General features: G+C 40.7%; 1 protein-coding gene across 1 annotated transcript in view; it reads right to left on the bottom strand.

The window, feature by feature from the left end:
* Window positions 1-12,000: 12,000 nt before the first annotated feature.
* The window catches only part of LOC138963974 (uncharacterized), a 4,805-nt gene continuing 1,418 nt past the window's right edge, over window positions 12,001-15,387 (bottom strand). The window contains exons 2-5 of the mRNA XM_070335834.1: window positions 15,349-15,387; window positions 14,333-14,427; window positions 13,661-13,723; window positions 12,001-13,055 (exon numbers count right to left, since the gene is read on the bottom strand). The exon at window positions 15,349-15,387 is cut by the window's right edge and continues 109 nt beyond it. Coding sequence (XP_070191935.1) covers window positions 13,021-13,055; window positions 13,661-13,723; window positions 14,333-14,427; window positions 15,349-15,387 — 232 coding nt within the window. The 3' untranslated portion in view covers window positions 12,001-13,020. The remainder of the gene's footprint in view (window positions 13,056-13,660; window positions 13,724-14,332; window positions 14,428-15,348) is intronic.

The following is a 15,387-nucleotide window of genomic DNA, read 5'->3' as shown; positions in this document are numbered from 1 at the left end:
TCAGGTGATACATTTTTCTTCTTTTTTTTTTTCTTCTTTTTTTTTTTTTTTTTTTTTGTCCCGCTGGGGGGGGGGGGGTGCAATTGCACCCATTGCACCCCCCCCCCAGATCCGCCCCTGTTATATGTAGCAGTCCTTGTCTGATTGTCTTCTCTTTTGGTTCAACTGGATTTGCACAGAAATCCTTGTGATCTTCCTCAACCAGACTGCTGAGCTCATCTGGGCTGGCCATGCTTTAGATGAAAATCTAAGCACACTATCTGAAGACAAAAGAAAAACAGAATCAGTGCAAAGTCCTGGTGAACATATGATTAACAAACATATCTATCAATCTACTTAATCTACTAAATTAACTAACTTAACTACATTGCATTCACTCCCAGACGAAAAAGATCCAAACTTGAACTTCCCTTTTCTTGGCAAATTAAGTAATCGCTAACTAATTTGCCTTGGAACTAACGATGAGCAAATGTGGCTCGCTGCAAAGCTAGTCCGTCCGTCTGTCTCTAAGTAATGACTTTCTCAACGAGACTGCTGGGCTCATCTGGGCTTGCCCTGCAGACAAAAGAAACAAGTCGCGTAAAGCAAAATTACTACATTTAGTCAAGCTGTCGAACTCACGGAATGAAACTGAACGCACTGTATTTTTTTCACCAAGACAGTACAGCTTCGTCAATCCCCGCGAGAAGGAAATCGCTTACCTCCCACGTGCAAAACGCAGTGATATGCACACGCCAGAATAGCGCGGTAGCGTATTTTCCTAAGCAGGAAAGCGCGCTTTTCTGTATTCGTGTTAACTTTCTGAGCTTGTTTTGAATACAACCTATCATATCTATATGTTTTGGAATCGGGAAACGATAAAGAATAAGATGAAATCATTTTTGGATCGATTTCTTAAATTTTAATCGTAAGACTAATTAATCTATTTTCGTTAATTGTGATCACATTTTAAGAGTAAACATTAACATGACATATGTATATATTTTTAGATTCAGAATGTCATGAAGAATACGATGCAATTAATTTTAAATCTGTTTGCAAAAAATTGATTTTAATGACAACTTTAATGAGAAAACTCATTAATTAATTTGTAAGCCTCCAAGCTGAAATGCAATACCGAAGTCCGGGCGTCGTCGAAGATTACTTGACCAAAATTTCAACCAATTTTGTTTAAAAATGAGAGCGTGACAGTGCCGCCTCAACTTTCACGAAAAGCCGGATATGACGTCATCAAAGACATTTATCAAAAAAATAAAAAAGATATCTGGGGATATCATACCCAGGAACTCCCATGTAAAATGTCATGAAGATCGGTCTAGTAGTTTTCTCTAAATCGCTCTACACACACATACACACACACATACACCACGTACACCCTCGTCTCGATTCCCCCCTCTATGTTAAAACATTTAGTCAAAACTTGACTAAATGTAAAAACAGAATAAGAGCAAAGTCTTGGTGAACATATGATTAACAAACATTTCTATCTGCTTAACTAACTTAACGAACTAACCTAACTTAACTACATTGCATTCACTCCAAGACTCGTTCCCAATTACTCCGTCAGTCAAACCACTAATCTAAGAAAAAACGAAAAAGATCCAAACTTGAAACTTCCCTTTTTTGGGCACTTTAAGTAATCGCTAACTAATTTGCCTTGGAACTGCCGATGAGCAGTTGATGTGGCTGGCTGCAGGGCTAGTCTTTCCGTCTGTCTCCATAAGTCATCTTTCTCAACCAGACTGCTTGGCTCATCTGGGCTTGCCCTGCTTAAGATGAAAATCTAAGCACAACAATCTGCAGACGAAAGAAAAAACAGAATTAGTACAAAGTCTTGGTGAACAAATAATTAACAAACATTTCTATCTACTTAACTAACTTAACTAACTAAGCTAACTTTAAGTAATCGCTAACTAATTTGCCTTGGAACTGCCGATGAGCAGTTGATGTGGCTGGCTGCAGGGCTAGTCTTTCCGTCTGTCTCCATAAGTCATCTTTCTCAACCAGACTGCTTGGCTCATCTGGGCTTGCCCTGCTTAAGATGAAAATCTAAGCACAACAATCTGCAGACGAAAGAAAAAACAGAATTAGTACAAAGTCTTGGTGAACAAATAATTAACAAACATTTCTATCTACTTAACTAACTTAACTAACTAAGCTAACTTTAAGTAATCGCTAACTAATTTGCATTGGAACTGCCGATGAGCAGTTGATGTGGCTGGCTGCAGAGCTAGTCCGTCCGTCTGTCTCCATAAGTCATCTTTCTCAACCTGACTGCTTGGCTCATCTGCAGGCTTGCCCTGCTTAAGATGAAAATATAAGCACAACAATCTGCAGACGAAAGAAAAAACAGAATTAGTGCAAAGTCTTGGTGAACACTGATATAATTAACAAACATTTCTATCTACTTAACTAACTAAGCTAACTTTAAGTAATCGCTAACTAATTTGCATTGGAACTGCCGATGAGCAGTTGATGTGGCTGGCTGCAGAGCTAGTCCGTCCGTCTGTCTCCAAGTAATCTTCCTCAACCAGACTGCTTGGCTCATTTGGGCTTGCCCTGCTTAAGCACAACAATCTGCAGACAAAAGAAAAAACAGAATAAGAGCAAAGTCTTGGTGAACATATGATTAACAAACATTTCTATCTGCTTTACTAACACACATTTCTATCTACTTAACTAACTAAGCTAACTTTAAGTAATCGCTAACTAATTTGCATTGGAACTCACTGTCGACATCTTTGCACCACCTTTCGTTGATCATAAAACATACCCCACCCCCAATTTCTTTCCCGCTAAGTTCTGGCGAGCGATCAGCTCTGTGTACCGTGACACCAGGAGGTTGAGTGGCGATGTCAGGAACCGAGGGATCAAGCCACGTTTCAGTAAAACAGAAGATAGAACAGTCCTCAAAATCTCTCTTGTAACGTACGAGTCAGTGCCAAGAGTCAGACAGAGTGAGACAATTAACGAGAGAGACGGAAAGACAGAGTCAAACAGCGAGAGACAAAGAGAAAAACTTGATACACGGACAAAACGGTTAGTGAGAGAGATAAAGGGATAGAGACACATATAGACATGCAGAGACAGAAGAAACGGTGAGGGAGATGGAAACTCAGAGACATAGAGACAGCGACGGACAGACAGACAGACAGAGACAGACATACAGAGAGAGTGAATGGTTTATTTGGGGCCTCGACTGATTAAGCGAACGAGGGACTCATTACTGAATATGGGATATTTGTTGTGTGTGTTTGATCCTCTTTATGTGTGTCACTGTGTGTGTGTGTGTGTGTGTGTGTGTGTGTGTGTGTGTGTGTGTGTGTGTGTGTGTGTGTGTGTGTGTGTGTGTGTGTGTGTGTGTGTTTTACAATAAACATATGAACACAAAAGAACATTAGCACATGGTTTTCAAACAGACGAGAGAGGATGGGTAGAATACCTACAACACCCAAACACAAGGGCAAAGAACAGTTTGAAAATAGGGGGGCTGTTGGTCACGCCATGGAAATCTACAAAGGTTATTCGGTCGATATATGAAATTCATATCTACTGTAGGTAGACAGAAAAGTGATAATTATATTTACTTTCATTTTATCTGCTTAATACATATAATTATCTTTATTGAAAGAAGAGTTTATGTTAACACCAACCGGCCGCTTGCACAGATCATGTTATTATTAACATTATTCGTTCCAATCAAATATATCTATATATTTTTGAATTCATGAGAAGATGAGGAATACATTGCAATCATGTTTTAATCTGCTTCTGATAATTCGAGTTTAACTTTAATGAGCTAACTAATTAACTATTTTTGTAAGCTTCGGATCTGAAAGGCAATCCCATAGTCCGAACTTCGTCGAAGATTGCTTGACCCAAATTCCAATCAATTTGGTAAAAAAATGAGGGTGTGACAGTGCCGCCTCAACTTCCCCAAAAATCCGGCTATGACGTCATCAAATACATTAATTATATCCGGGAAAAAATGGAGAGAAAAAAAGTCTGTGGATATCATACCCAAGAACTCTCATGTGGAGTTGCATGACGATCGGTCGCGATCGAGTAGTTTTTTTCGGAATCGCTTTATACACACACAAAACACACACACACACACACACACACACACACACACACACACACACACACACACACACACACACACACACACAGACACACGCACATACACCACGACCCTCGTTTCGATTCCCCCTCGATGTTAAAATATTTAGTCAAAACTTGACTAAATATAAAAAACAAGCAAATCAAAGCCAATCACTGAGAACAGAGAGAAACAGAAAGCTAAAAACAAGAGGGCTAGAAATGTCAGTCATCAACAGGAAGCTAACTGGTTCTGTTTTTACATTTAGTCAAGTTTTGACTAAATGTTTTAACATAGAGGGGGAATCGAAACGAGGGTCGTGGTGTATGTGTGTGTGTGTGTGTGTATGTGTGTGTGTGTGTGCGTGCGTGCGTGCGTGCGTGTAGAGCGATTCAGACCAAACTACTCGGCCGATCTTTATGAAATTTTACATGAGAGTTCCTGGGATTGATATCCCCGAAAGTTTTTTTCATTTTTTCGATAAATGTCTTTGATGACGTCATATCCGGCTTTTCGTGAAAGTTGAGGCGGCACTGTCACGCTCTCATTTTTCAACCAAATTGGTTGAAATTTTGGTCAAGTAGTCTTCGACGAAGCCCGGACTTCGGTATTGCATTTCAGCGTGATGGCTTAAAAATTAAGTAATGACTTTGGTCATTAAAAATCTGAAAATTGTAAAAAAAAAATAAAAAATTATAAAACGATCCAAATTTACGTTTATCTTATTTTCCATTATTTTCTGATTCCAAAAACATATAAATATGTTATATTTGAATTAAAAACAAGCTCTGAAAATTAAAAATATAAAAATTATTATCAAAATTAAATTTTCCAAATCAATTTAAAAACACTTTCATCTTATTCCTTGTCGGTTCCTGATTCCAAAAACATATAGATATGATATGTTTGGATTAAAAACACGCTCAGAAAGTTAAAACGAAGAGAGGTATAGAAAAGCGTGCTATCCTTCTCAGCGCAACTACTAAACCGCTCTTCTTGTCAATTTCACTGCCTGAGCGGTGGACTGACGATGCTACGAGTATACGGTCTTGCTGAAAAATTGCATTGTGTTCAGTTTCATTCTGTGAGTTCGACAGCTACTTGACTAAATGTTGTATTTTCGCCTTACGCGACTTGTTGTGTGTGCCGAGAATACACCTGTGAGGACATGATGTGTTTGATGTGCTCAGAATGGGTACATGTGGATTGCGCTGGGACAACAGAAAGCCAAAGAGAGTACTTTTGCGCTGTTTGTCAGTCAAAGTAACTTTGGTTTGTGCTGTTTGGATTTTGAACCTCTTTGTTCGGATTTAGGTAACAGGTGTTGTAATTCCGAACATATTTTGGATTTTTTTTAAATGAAGATAACTTTTTTTTAATGTTGCTTTCTTTCCACAAAAAGTGGTATGAATGTTGCTGATGTTTTTCTTCATTACACTTCACATTCACAAACGGTCTGTCTTTTGTTGTTTTTGAGAAAATGGCAGATTTCCTTAAGTGTTCGGTATTTGGGGACTTTCCCTTATGTCATCAACGATGATGACTATAGTAGTTAGTTACAGTTATTCAGGTACGTAGTTTTAATTTGACACACAAAAAACGTGAACATTCTAAATAAATTGATTCGTTTTATTTGAGCAGATACGTTATCTGACTAATTGGAAAAAAGGCAAGGTGCATGATTTCATTCAAAATTCGCACTAATTACCTGTGAATGAGGTCATGTGCCATGGTACAGGCATTCTGCTTTGACTGTTTGTTTTAGGAGAAATATATATATGATTTGCAATGCCAATGACAGTTAATTTAAGTGCGTGCTTGCGCATACTCACGTGTGTCTGTGTGTGCGTGTATTTCTGTTCAAAAATGTATTAGCCTGGGCAGGCTCGAAAAATCTGTGTGTGTGAGTGTGTGTGTGTGTATGTGTGTGTGTGTGTGTGTGTGTGTGTGTGTGTGTGTGTGTGTGTGTGTGTGTGTATGTGTGTGCGTGTGTGTGTGTGTATGTGTGTTGTGTGTGTGTGTGTGTGTGTGTGTGTGTGTGTGTGTGTGTGTGTGTGTGTGTGTTTTCCTTTATTAACGAAGGCTAAAGCCATCCCTTTACGAGGACACGTATCGACATTTAGTTACCCTTAAAACACACGCACAGAGACACGCGCACACACGTACACGCACGCACACACACACACACACACATATACGCACACACACACCCCCACACACACACACACACACACACACACACACACACACACTGTTGCTGCCGCAATTTAGGCTCTGAACACCCAGTGGTATAAGGGAAAGAACCGTCGCATCTTTTCTTGTCAAGAAATTATCGGACAGTTCCCCCTTGCTTGACCGCGACTGTTTGCACTTGTGTATATCCTCTGAGAAAATTAGTCCGCCTTTAGTATTCTTTATCTTAGTTTTAATTATTGTTATTATTATTACTATTATTATTATGAACATTTGTGCGCCTAATCTAAATATAGCCCTAGGCGCTTACAAAATATACAATACATAGTGAACATTATACGAAACACAAATCGACGAGGACCAAGACACTCGGACTCATACACTCGCAGACAGACGCACAGCGAGAACGCGACGCACTCACTCATACCAACTACAGGCACATGCATTCTGAAGACGGAAAAACAGTCATAAATAAATAAATAAATTATTGGATACATAAAGTTAGTTAAGAGAAGAAGAATAGAGCTGGAAAGGGAAGAAGAAGGAGAGAGAAGGAGACAGATTAAGGACCAGCAGGAGAGGGGGATGGGTGGTACAGATAGATGCACGAGGATATAAACTTAGTTAAGGCTTTTTTAAAGACTAGGGCCTAGTTTACGTTAAACTATAACATTTATGTACTTGTTTTCGTTCTATTAATTGAGCAATTATTGCGCCAGGTAGCGCCGGTTTTTAGGGTTGTGTAAGCGTGAGTTCGTGACTGAGAGACAGTCCAACCAGACAGACCGGCGTCTTCGTCGTTCCACTTGACTTTTTGTAGCAACGCCAGACTAAAGAGGCACTGACTTTGCTGCCCAGGTGATTCATGTCTCACCGTAAAGCGTTTCGCTGTCATCATATCAAGAGAGAAGACGAGGTACGAATTATGTATGGGTTGTCATGAATTTATGCGTGCAACGAAACTAAGGTAAAGCTCGCATGGCGGCGTGTGTTCACATAACACACAAGCTTGGGGTGATTTTAGTGTTTTCTTTTATTTAGGTCAACAAACTGATTTTATTATGTCAATTTAATCTATGTAGAACGAACAGTGTGATATACAACGAACAGTGTGATATACGATAAACAGTGTGATACATAACAAACAATGAGATACAATGTGAGAAACTCTCGTACTTAAATGCATGTTATTTATAACTTGATATCACTGTTTTTATTCATTATTGTTTCGTGTGGTTTATTCCAGTTTTTACGGCCCTGTATGGAGAATAAATGAAGATTCCATATACATCCGTTTTGACGTCTTAATGTGAGGCAGCGACACACACACACACTTACACTTACATCCACACACACACACACACACACACACACACACACACACACACACACACACACACACACACACACACTAACTAACTAATCAACTACATATAACACACACACACACAAACACACTTACACAGACACACTAAAACACACACACACACACACACACACACACACACACACACACACACACACATACAAACACACACTTACACACACATCACACATACATACATACATACACACACACGCACACACACACACACACACACGCACACACGCACACACGCACACACACTAACACACTTGCAAGGAAAGAATAATGAGGTCCTTGGCAGTATTTCGTCAGGCGCCTCTTCCTTGAATGACGGCAGCGCATACAATAACACTTCTGCGTAACCGCTCAATCTTTCTTTGAACTACACCTGCAGTTTGCGGGAGGTTTCAGCAACCTCCGCCTTCGAAGGGGAATACACATACTTGTGTTTCACTTCTTCTTCTGCGTTCTTGGGCTGACACTCCCAAGTACATTTTTGCACAAGCGGGTTTATAAGCAGCTGTGTTCAATCTTCATTGATATCAAGCAATATTGCTATTTCATATGTTACGATGATTTCCATTGGTCAATTGGGCAAAACTGAGCTCAGTGCAAAAGTGATATCGACGACATTTCCGTCGATATCAGTTTTGATATCGACGACCTCTTTATGGCTTCCCCACTTCAAAAACAAAAACACCTAAATTTAAAAACAAACAAATATATATGAAAATGTAATGATCCCAGAATTTAGTTGAGCAAGTGACTAAAGACTTTTTGAAAGAAAAGACATTTTGAAATACTGAAAAGTACAAGAAAAGAGTGAACAAAAAGAAATAATAATCAGAGGGAGGGATATGGAACAGCCAAAACTGAGACAAATACTTTTTTAATTTCTTTACAGTAAATACAAAATGTCCAGAGAATTAGCAATATATCTAACATTGACTGACTGTGTGATAATATCTTCTGCTATTGGTCTGTTTCGACAGTGATATCAAAATCTCGACCACCGGTCTCAATTTTCATATCACTGTCTCAACAGACCATAGCAGAAGATATCATCACACAGTCCGTCAATATTGGGTACTAGCGACCCCGTGGAAGTGACGTCACGTACCGAAAGAAGAGCGGACTTCGTAAAAATACGACGAGCCGAACACACGGGGCTAAATAGGGAGCATTCTTTCTGAAACCAATTCATGTACACAATTCTTAGTCTTCCAAGAAGTTCAGGGGTCTATTTCAAAAGGGTGTTTGTACTGTGTGTAAAAGCCGGACAATACGTGTCTGTTACCAGATCGGGAGGTCGTGAGTTCGAATACCCGCTCGCTGCCGCCTGGTGGGTTAAGAGTGGAGATTTTTCCAATCTCCCAGGTCAACTTATGTGCAGACCTGCTATTGACTTAACCCCCTTCGTGTGTACACGCAAGCACACGACCAAGTGCGCACGGAAAAGATCCTGTAATCCATGTCAGAGATCGGTGGGTTATAGAAACACGAAAATACACAGCATGCCTCCCCCGAAATCGGCGTATGGTTGCCTGAATGGTGGGGTAAAAACGGTCATACGCGTAAAAATCCACTCGTGCTAAAAACATGAGTGAACGTGGGAGTCTAAGCCCATGAACGAAGAAGAAGGAGAAGAAGAAGATGAAGATGAAGATTGAGGAAGTCAAACCTACAGTCTAGCCACGCACACAAACTCCGTGCAATACAGGGCTAACACGTTTCGCATATAGAAATAACAGAAATAAACACAATATACGTTGGAGAATATTACGGTCTGCTATGACTACCAAACACAGCCTTTAGATTTGAAAAATAGAACGCTCAAACACTAATTCTAAGACCTTGCTTGTACTTGTGCGTGTTGTCATCTTTTTAACTCCCAAAACTAACTCTGTGGCTCTCGGAATAGCGCATGAAATCCTCAGTGTCGAGAGGTACGACGAAAACTAGGCGTCGCGCACAAGTGCGTCACAATGAGAACACTGAGGAAAATTGGTTGATTAAAATCAACATGGCCGAAGCAATGTTTTCATAAAAGAAGTGGTATTGTACGGGCACATGTTGAATTTGGGTTACATGTGTTGCAGAGCATACTGCACAATTTTGCAGTTCACTCCCTTCAGAGTTAATGGACCATGACCGCTTTCACCGAACAGATTTAAGAACCTGTGGCACAAGCTAGACTCATTCATATACCTTTGAATGTAGCAGGTAGTTCGGACAGTTTATTTACTGTCCAATCTACACCTAAACCCTGCTTAATCCCGCTAGGAGATATCAAATATCAGTGTGTATTTGACACGGAACACATCACTCGCTTTGCCCACGTTCAGTCCCTCCACGAAAGCAAGCTTTGATTGTGTTTGTTCGTTCATGGGCTGAAACTCCCACGGCTTTTACGTGTATGACCGTTTTTACCCCGCCATTTAGGCAGCCATACGCCGCTTTCGGAGGAAGCATGCTGGGTATTTTTGTGTTTCTATAACCCACCGAACTCTGACATGGATTACAGGATCTTTTTCGTGCGCACTTGGTCTTGTGCTTGCGTGTACACACGGGGGTGTTCGGACACCGAGGAGAGTCTGCACACAAAGTTGACTCTGAGAAATAAATCTCTCGCCGAACGTGGGGACGAACTCACGCTGACAGCGGCCAAGTGGATACAAATCCAGCGCGCTACCGACTGAGCTACATCCCCGCCCTGAGCTTTGATTGTAACCAAATCATCTTTTTACATTTAGTCAAGTTTTGACTAAATGTTTTAACGTAGAGGGGGAATCGAGACGAGGGTCGTGGTGTATGTGTGTGTGTGTGTGTGTGTCTGTCTGTGCGCGTGTGTGTGTAGAGCGATTCAGACCAAACTACTGGACCGATCTTTATGAAATTTTACATGAGAGTTCCTGGGAATGATATCCCCGGATGTTTTTTTAATTTTTTCGATAAAAGTCTTTGATGACGTCATATCCGGCATTTTGTAAAAGTTGAGGCAGCACTGTCACACCCTCATTTTTCAATCAAATTGATTGACATTTTGGCCAAGCAATCTTCGACGAAGGCTGGACTTTTACAAAAAGCCGGATATGACGTCATCAAAGGTGTTTATCGAAAAAATGAAAAAACGTCCGGGGATATCATTCCCAGGAACTCTCATGTCAAATTTCATAAAGATCGGTCCAGTAGTTTAGTCTGAATCGCTCTACACACACACACACACGCACAGACAGACAGACAGACAGACACACAGACACACACACACACACATACACCACGACCCTCGTCTCGATTCCCCCTCTATGTTAAAACATTTAGTCAAAACTTGACTAAATGTATAAAGAACACAAGTGACCTTGATTCTTCTCATTCTCGGACTAACGTCAGCACAAACACAGTTTCTTCTCTTGTTTGGAGATCTGGTAGGGTTGATGATCGTGGGCTCATTCATAGACCTATATTAGACCTAAATATAGGTCCCTGGCTCATTATAGTCCTTCGAAGTCAACATCATCGTCTTCACTGTCGTCTCCACTCTCAGCTTCTTCTGGAAGAAAACTCGCGGGCACATACCGAAACATTGTCTGCAGCTTCGTTTTCAACATATTTTAAAGGCTTTTAGTTTGTACGACCGTATGTCACTGTAAAGGATTTGTGCTTCGGCATTGCTGAACATAGAGAAGTGTTAAACACTCATTAAAAAACGTCACTGAACGACTTCACTGTGGGACATGACGTAATTTTATCCCCCCCCCCCTCCCCAACCCAAAAAAAGGAGAACCATTGAACAGTGTGCACCAATCGTAGATATAGGAGGCCGACTGTCCTAAAACTTGTTTTCTTTAATTAAACAGGGGTGGGCGTTTGCTAGGTATTGACCCCTCTGCACAACTTTTGGCCAAAAGTGGGGGGTGGGGGTTTGCTAGGTATTGACCCCTCTGCACAACTTTTGGCCAAAAGTGGGGGGTGGGCGTTTGCTAGATACTGGGCGTTTGCTAGGGACTTTACGGTGTGTGTGTGTGTGTGTGTGTGTGTGTGTGTGTGTGTGTGTGTGTGTGCGTGCGTGTGTTTAAGTTGGTTTGAAATGTCTGTTTGGCTATCTAATTTGTGAGTATGTTTGAGTGTGTGTTGGGGTGGGAGGTTCCAAGATGTGTGCGTGTGCCTATCTAATGTGTGTTTGTGTGTGTGTGCGTGTGCGTATGCGTATGTGTGAGTGTGTGTGTGTGTGTGTGTGTGTGTGTGTGTGTGTATCTTATGTGTGAGTGTGTGTGTGTATGTTAGGTGTGAGTTACAGTACTGTCACAAGGAACTGCTTCATACAAGTGAAACATAAACACAGATTTACAAAACCGTTTAATCTCTTCATTATCAATGGTCATAGTGTACAATTCATTCAAAAGGATACAGAAAACAGATCCAAGTATTTAATACAAAAGGAATACATCAACAAAGGCACTTTGTATTTTAAACAACCATCACTGCCTCTAAACTGACAGTGAAGCGTGAATTTGTGACCCTCGACCACGAAATGAGTCGCATGTCACCTCGCGTGGTTCTGCGCTAGGCTTAATGTAAGTCCGGGAGTGACTGGTAACAATGTGAGGGTCACCTTAGTCACAGGCTTATAACTCATAAAAAAACTTATACAGTTTTCGCTTTTTTATAAAACGGTTTTCACCACTGGATAGAGCATACAAAAACTCTTTAGGAAAATGTAAAAATATGAAAATCATGCAAAGGTGACATGCGACTCATTCCGTGGTGGAGGGTCACATTTGATCTTGGTTTTAGTAGTAACAACATCCCGAAGTTGAATATATGTGCATAAATGACTCGTGTTAGCCACACACACAAAATTGGAAAAGAATATCAACGGAATGGACGAATGGAATTCATATTTCGGATCATCCCATCTTTCATTCCCTATCTTGCTCTCCCAAAACCGCAAAAGAATCAACAACAAAAATCAATCATACTAACAGACAAACAACTGTAAAAAAAAATTAAAAAAAAAAAGATAGATAGTAAAAGAAAATCAGGTTTCTGCGTGTTATAAAAGCCGGAGACTCTGGAAGGAACTAGTATCATATAGAGAATGGGGCAATGAGAATATTAGAGAGATAAATAGATCAAGTGCCAACTAAGGCCAATAGATTCAACAGAATAGATATTCAAACTGCGTCAGTCTATTTTTATACATTTGAGATAACTGGGATTTGACCTCATTCTAACAAGACCAAAGGTGAAGCACCGAAGAGGAAGTTTTTCTCCGGCGATGGAAAGCGGGATGAAGGTGAACCGCTTGTTCCGGTTTATCTCCACCCAAGCCGGGAAGTAACTGCAGCAATCAGCGTCGCTACCCGTTGAAGGTCGTGCTTCCGCTACCACTGCCTGATTTGAAAAAAGAGGCTGCGTAGTAGTCATACAAACAAACAAACAAACAAGCAAACAAACAACACTCTAAACTGAAGTGTTCGACTTTTGAATATACTTTTCGTTCAAAACTGGTAACAAGCGGGACTCTTTAGTTTAGATTGAAAGAACACGTTTTCTTGTTACTGTGTGACTCAGTCTTGCTTGGTTACTATCTGGCTAGTTAGTTACACGCAACCACACAGAGTGAGAGAACGAAAAGAGAGAAAAAAGAGATAGAAAACGGAGATAGAGAGAGTGTGTGTCAGTGAAGTGTGGCCTTTCACACCCGTGTGTAATTAATATTGCGGAGCGATATTTTAGATCACACACATTAGTCTTATTCACTGTCTCTTAGGCCAACAAAAAAAATTAGTCTGTTTACGGTAACATAGGCAAACAAAATAGGGTCGGTAGGTCGGGATTTTTTTTCTTTTCTTTTTTTTTCTTGAAAAAACCATATTTTTCAGTTATTTTGCCAAAAAACAAAGATTTAAAAATGCCAAAAAAAAGTCTTGGGTCGCGCGAAAAAAATAGGGTCGGTCGGGATACCGTAAACACACTTTTTTTTATGTGTGTATTACCTCTGTTGATGGCAGGCGAACTGGTGCACACGGCTTCAAAGTCCTCCACTTTGCAGGGGATTTCTGAATGAAGGAAGACGCATATAAACGTATAATGTAACACACACACAAACACGAACACTAACGCACGCACGCACAAACACACAGACTCACACACGCACGCACGCACGCACGCACAAGCATACACACACACACACACACACACGAACGCACGCACACACACACACGCACACACACGCACGCACACACACACACACTCACACACACACACACGCACACACACACACACACACACACACACACGCACACACACCTAGCTTGCACGCTTGCATACACGTGAACAAATCGTGTATTCAAAGAAAAGACACATTTTTAGAACATACTTACTTTATAATTTCATTGATTAATTAATAACGTGATTGGCTGATTGATTGATTGATTGATTGAGTCGTCAGAGTCCGACTTGCCGAGACCCTAAAAGAAAAGTGTCCAACTATAATGGATCGATATATATATAAATGTTGTTTGTATTTTTAACGAGGTCCAATTGACAAAAATACTGTTGAGATATGCGTCAAGTGTCTTGTTATAAACAGAAAATACATGACAAGAGATATAACAAACTAGTATTACATCATCCGTCACAACGAAAATTAATATGACGTCACTTACCCAAAACTGCATTGACCTGGCCAACTGCACCTGGTCTACAGGTAACGTCAGAAACCTGCTTGCCGTTGACGCACGGCACGATTTCCGTGAAAGACCTGGGAGAGTGAAACAAAGATAATTGTAATTCCACCAAATTAATTTTAAATTGAATATATTCTGTGATTGAAGTAAAGATGTGCAAGAACTAGTCCCTGCCAACAAACAAGGGCTCGTCAGAAAAGCCAGTACTATAGCATTGTCTCAAAACGAAAGTGATAAGAGTTGTCCGTCCCTGCCAGAGCCCACGACGCTGTCGGCGGGTAGTTCCGGTTGTTTTGTTTACGTCCAAAATGGCTGAACGAGAGAAGAAGATTAGTGGTGGAGGGAAACGTTACTGTGTCTGCTGTTCAAACTACGCGGGTATAGAAGTTGAAAGGCGGATTGTCATGCGGTTCCATTTTGCAAACACAAACCGGAACTACCTGCCGTTCCAGGGGCGCAACTCTGTTCGACTATCGCGTTAGTTTCGAGACAGGGCTATACTATCAAAGACGGGACCTGGGCCGCGTCAAAACTTGACTAAATGTACAAAGAGACGTCTCTTCTTAATCCCCTAGGAAAACCTCTGAAGTCAAAAGCGAAACAAAGTTCGAGAAGACATCCTGCATGTCTCTCAAAAACCGACACAAATCTCCCACAACGAAGTTTGTCTCGGTGACATCGTCATATCAGCAGGAGAAAATTACTCATGAGGTCAACGCTAGGCAACAGTAGCAGCAGCAGCAGCAGCAATATCAACAACTACTACAACAACAACAATAACAACAACAACAACAACATGGGAAAAAACTTTAAAACAACAACAACACAACAACAACAACAAAAACAACAGTATGCCGCTAACTGTGCATGTATCTGTATCGTATTTCATTATTGCTTACGAGCACTGGTCGCCAGTGATCAACAACAACAACAACAGCAACAACATTATGCTGCCAACTGTGCATGTATCGGTATCGTATTGCATTAATGCTTACGTGCACAGGTCGCCAGTGATGAGGGTACGGTTACAGGGG

The sequence above is a fragment of the Littorina saxatilis genome, linkage group LG4, assembly GCF_037325665.1.
Source record: "Littorina saxatilis isolate snail1 linkage group LG4, US_GU_Lsax_2.0, whole genome shotgun sequence".
Taxonomy (NCBI): domain Eukaryota; kingdom Metazoa; phylum Mollusca; class Gastropoda; order Littorinimorpha; family Littorinidae; genus Littorina; species Littorina saxatilis.
The sequence above is the reverse complement of the archived record's forward strand: the minus strand, read 5'-3'. Positions and strand labels throughout refer to the sequence as shown.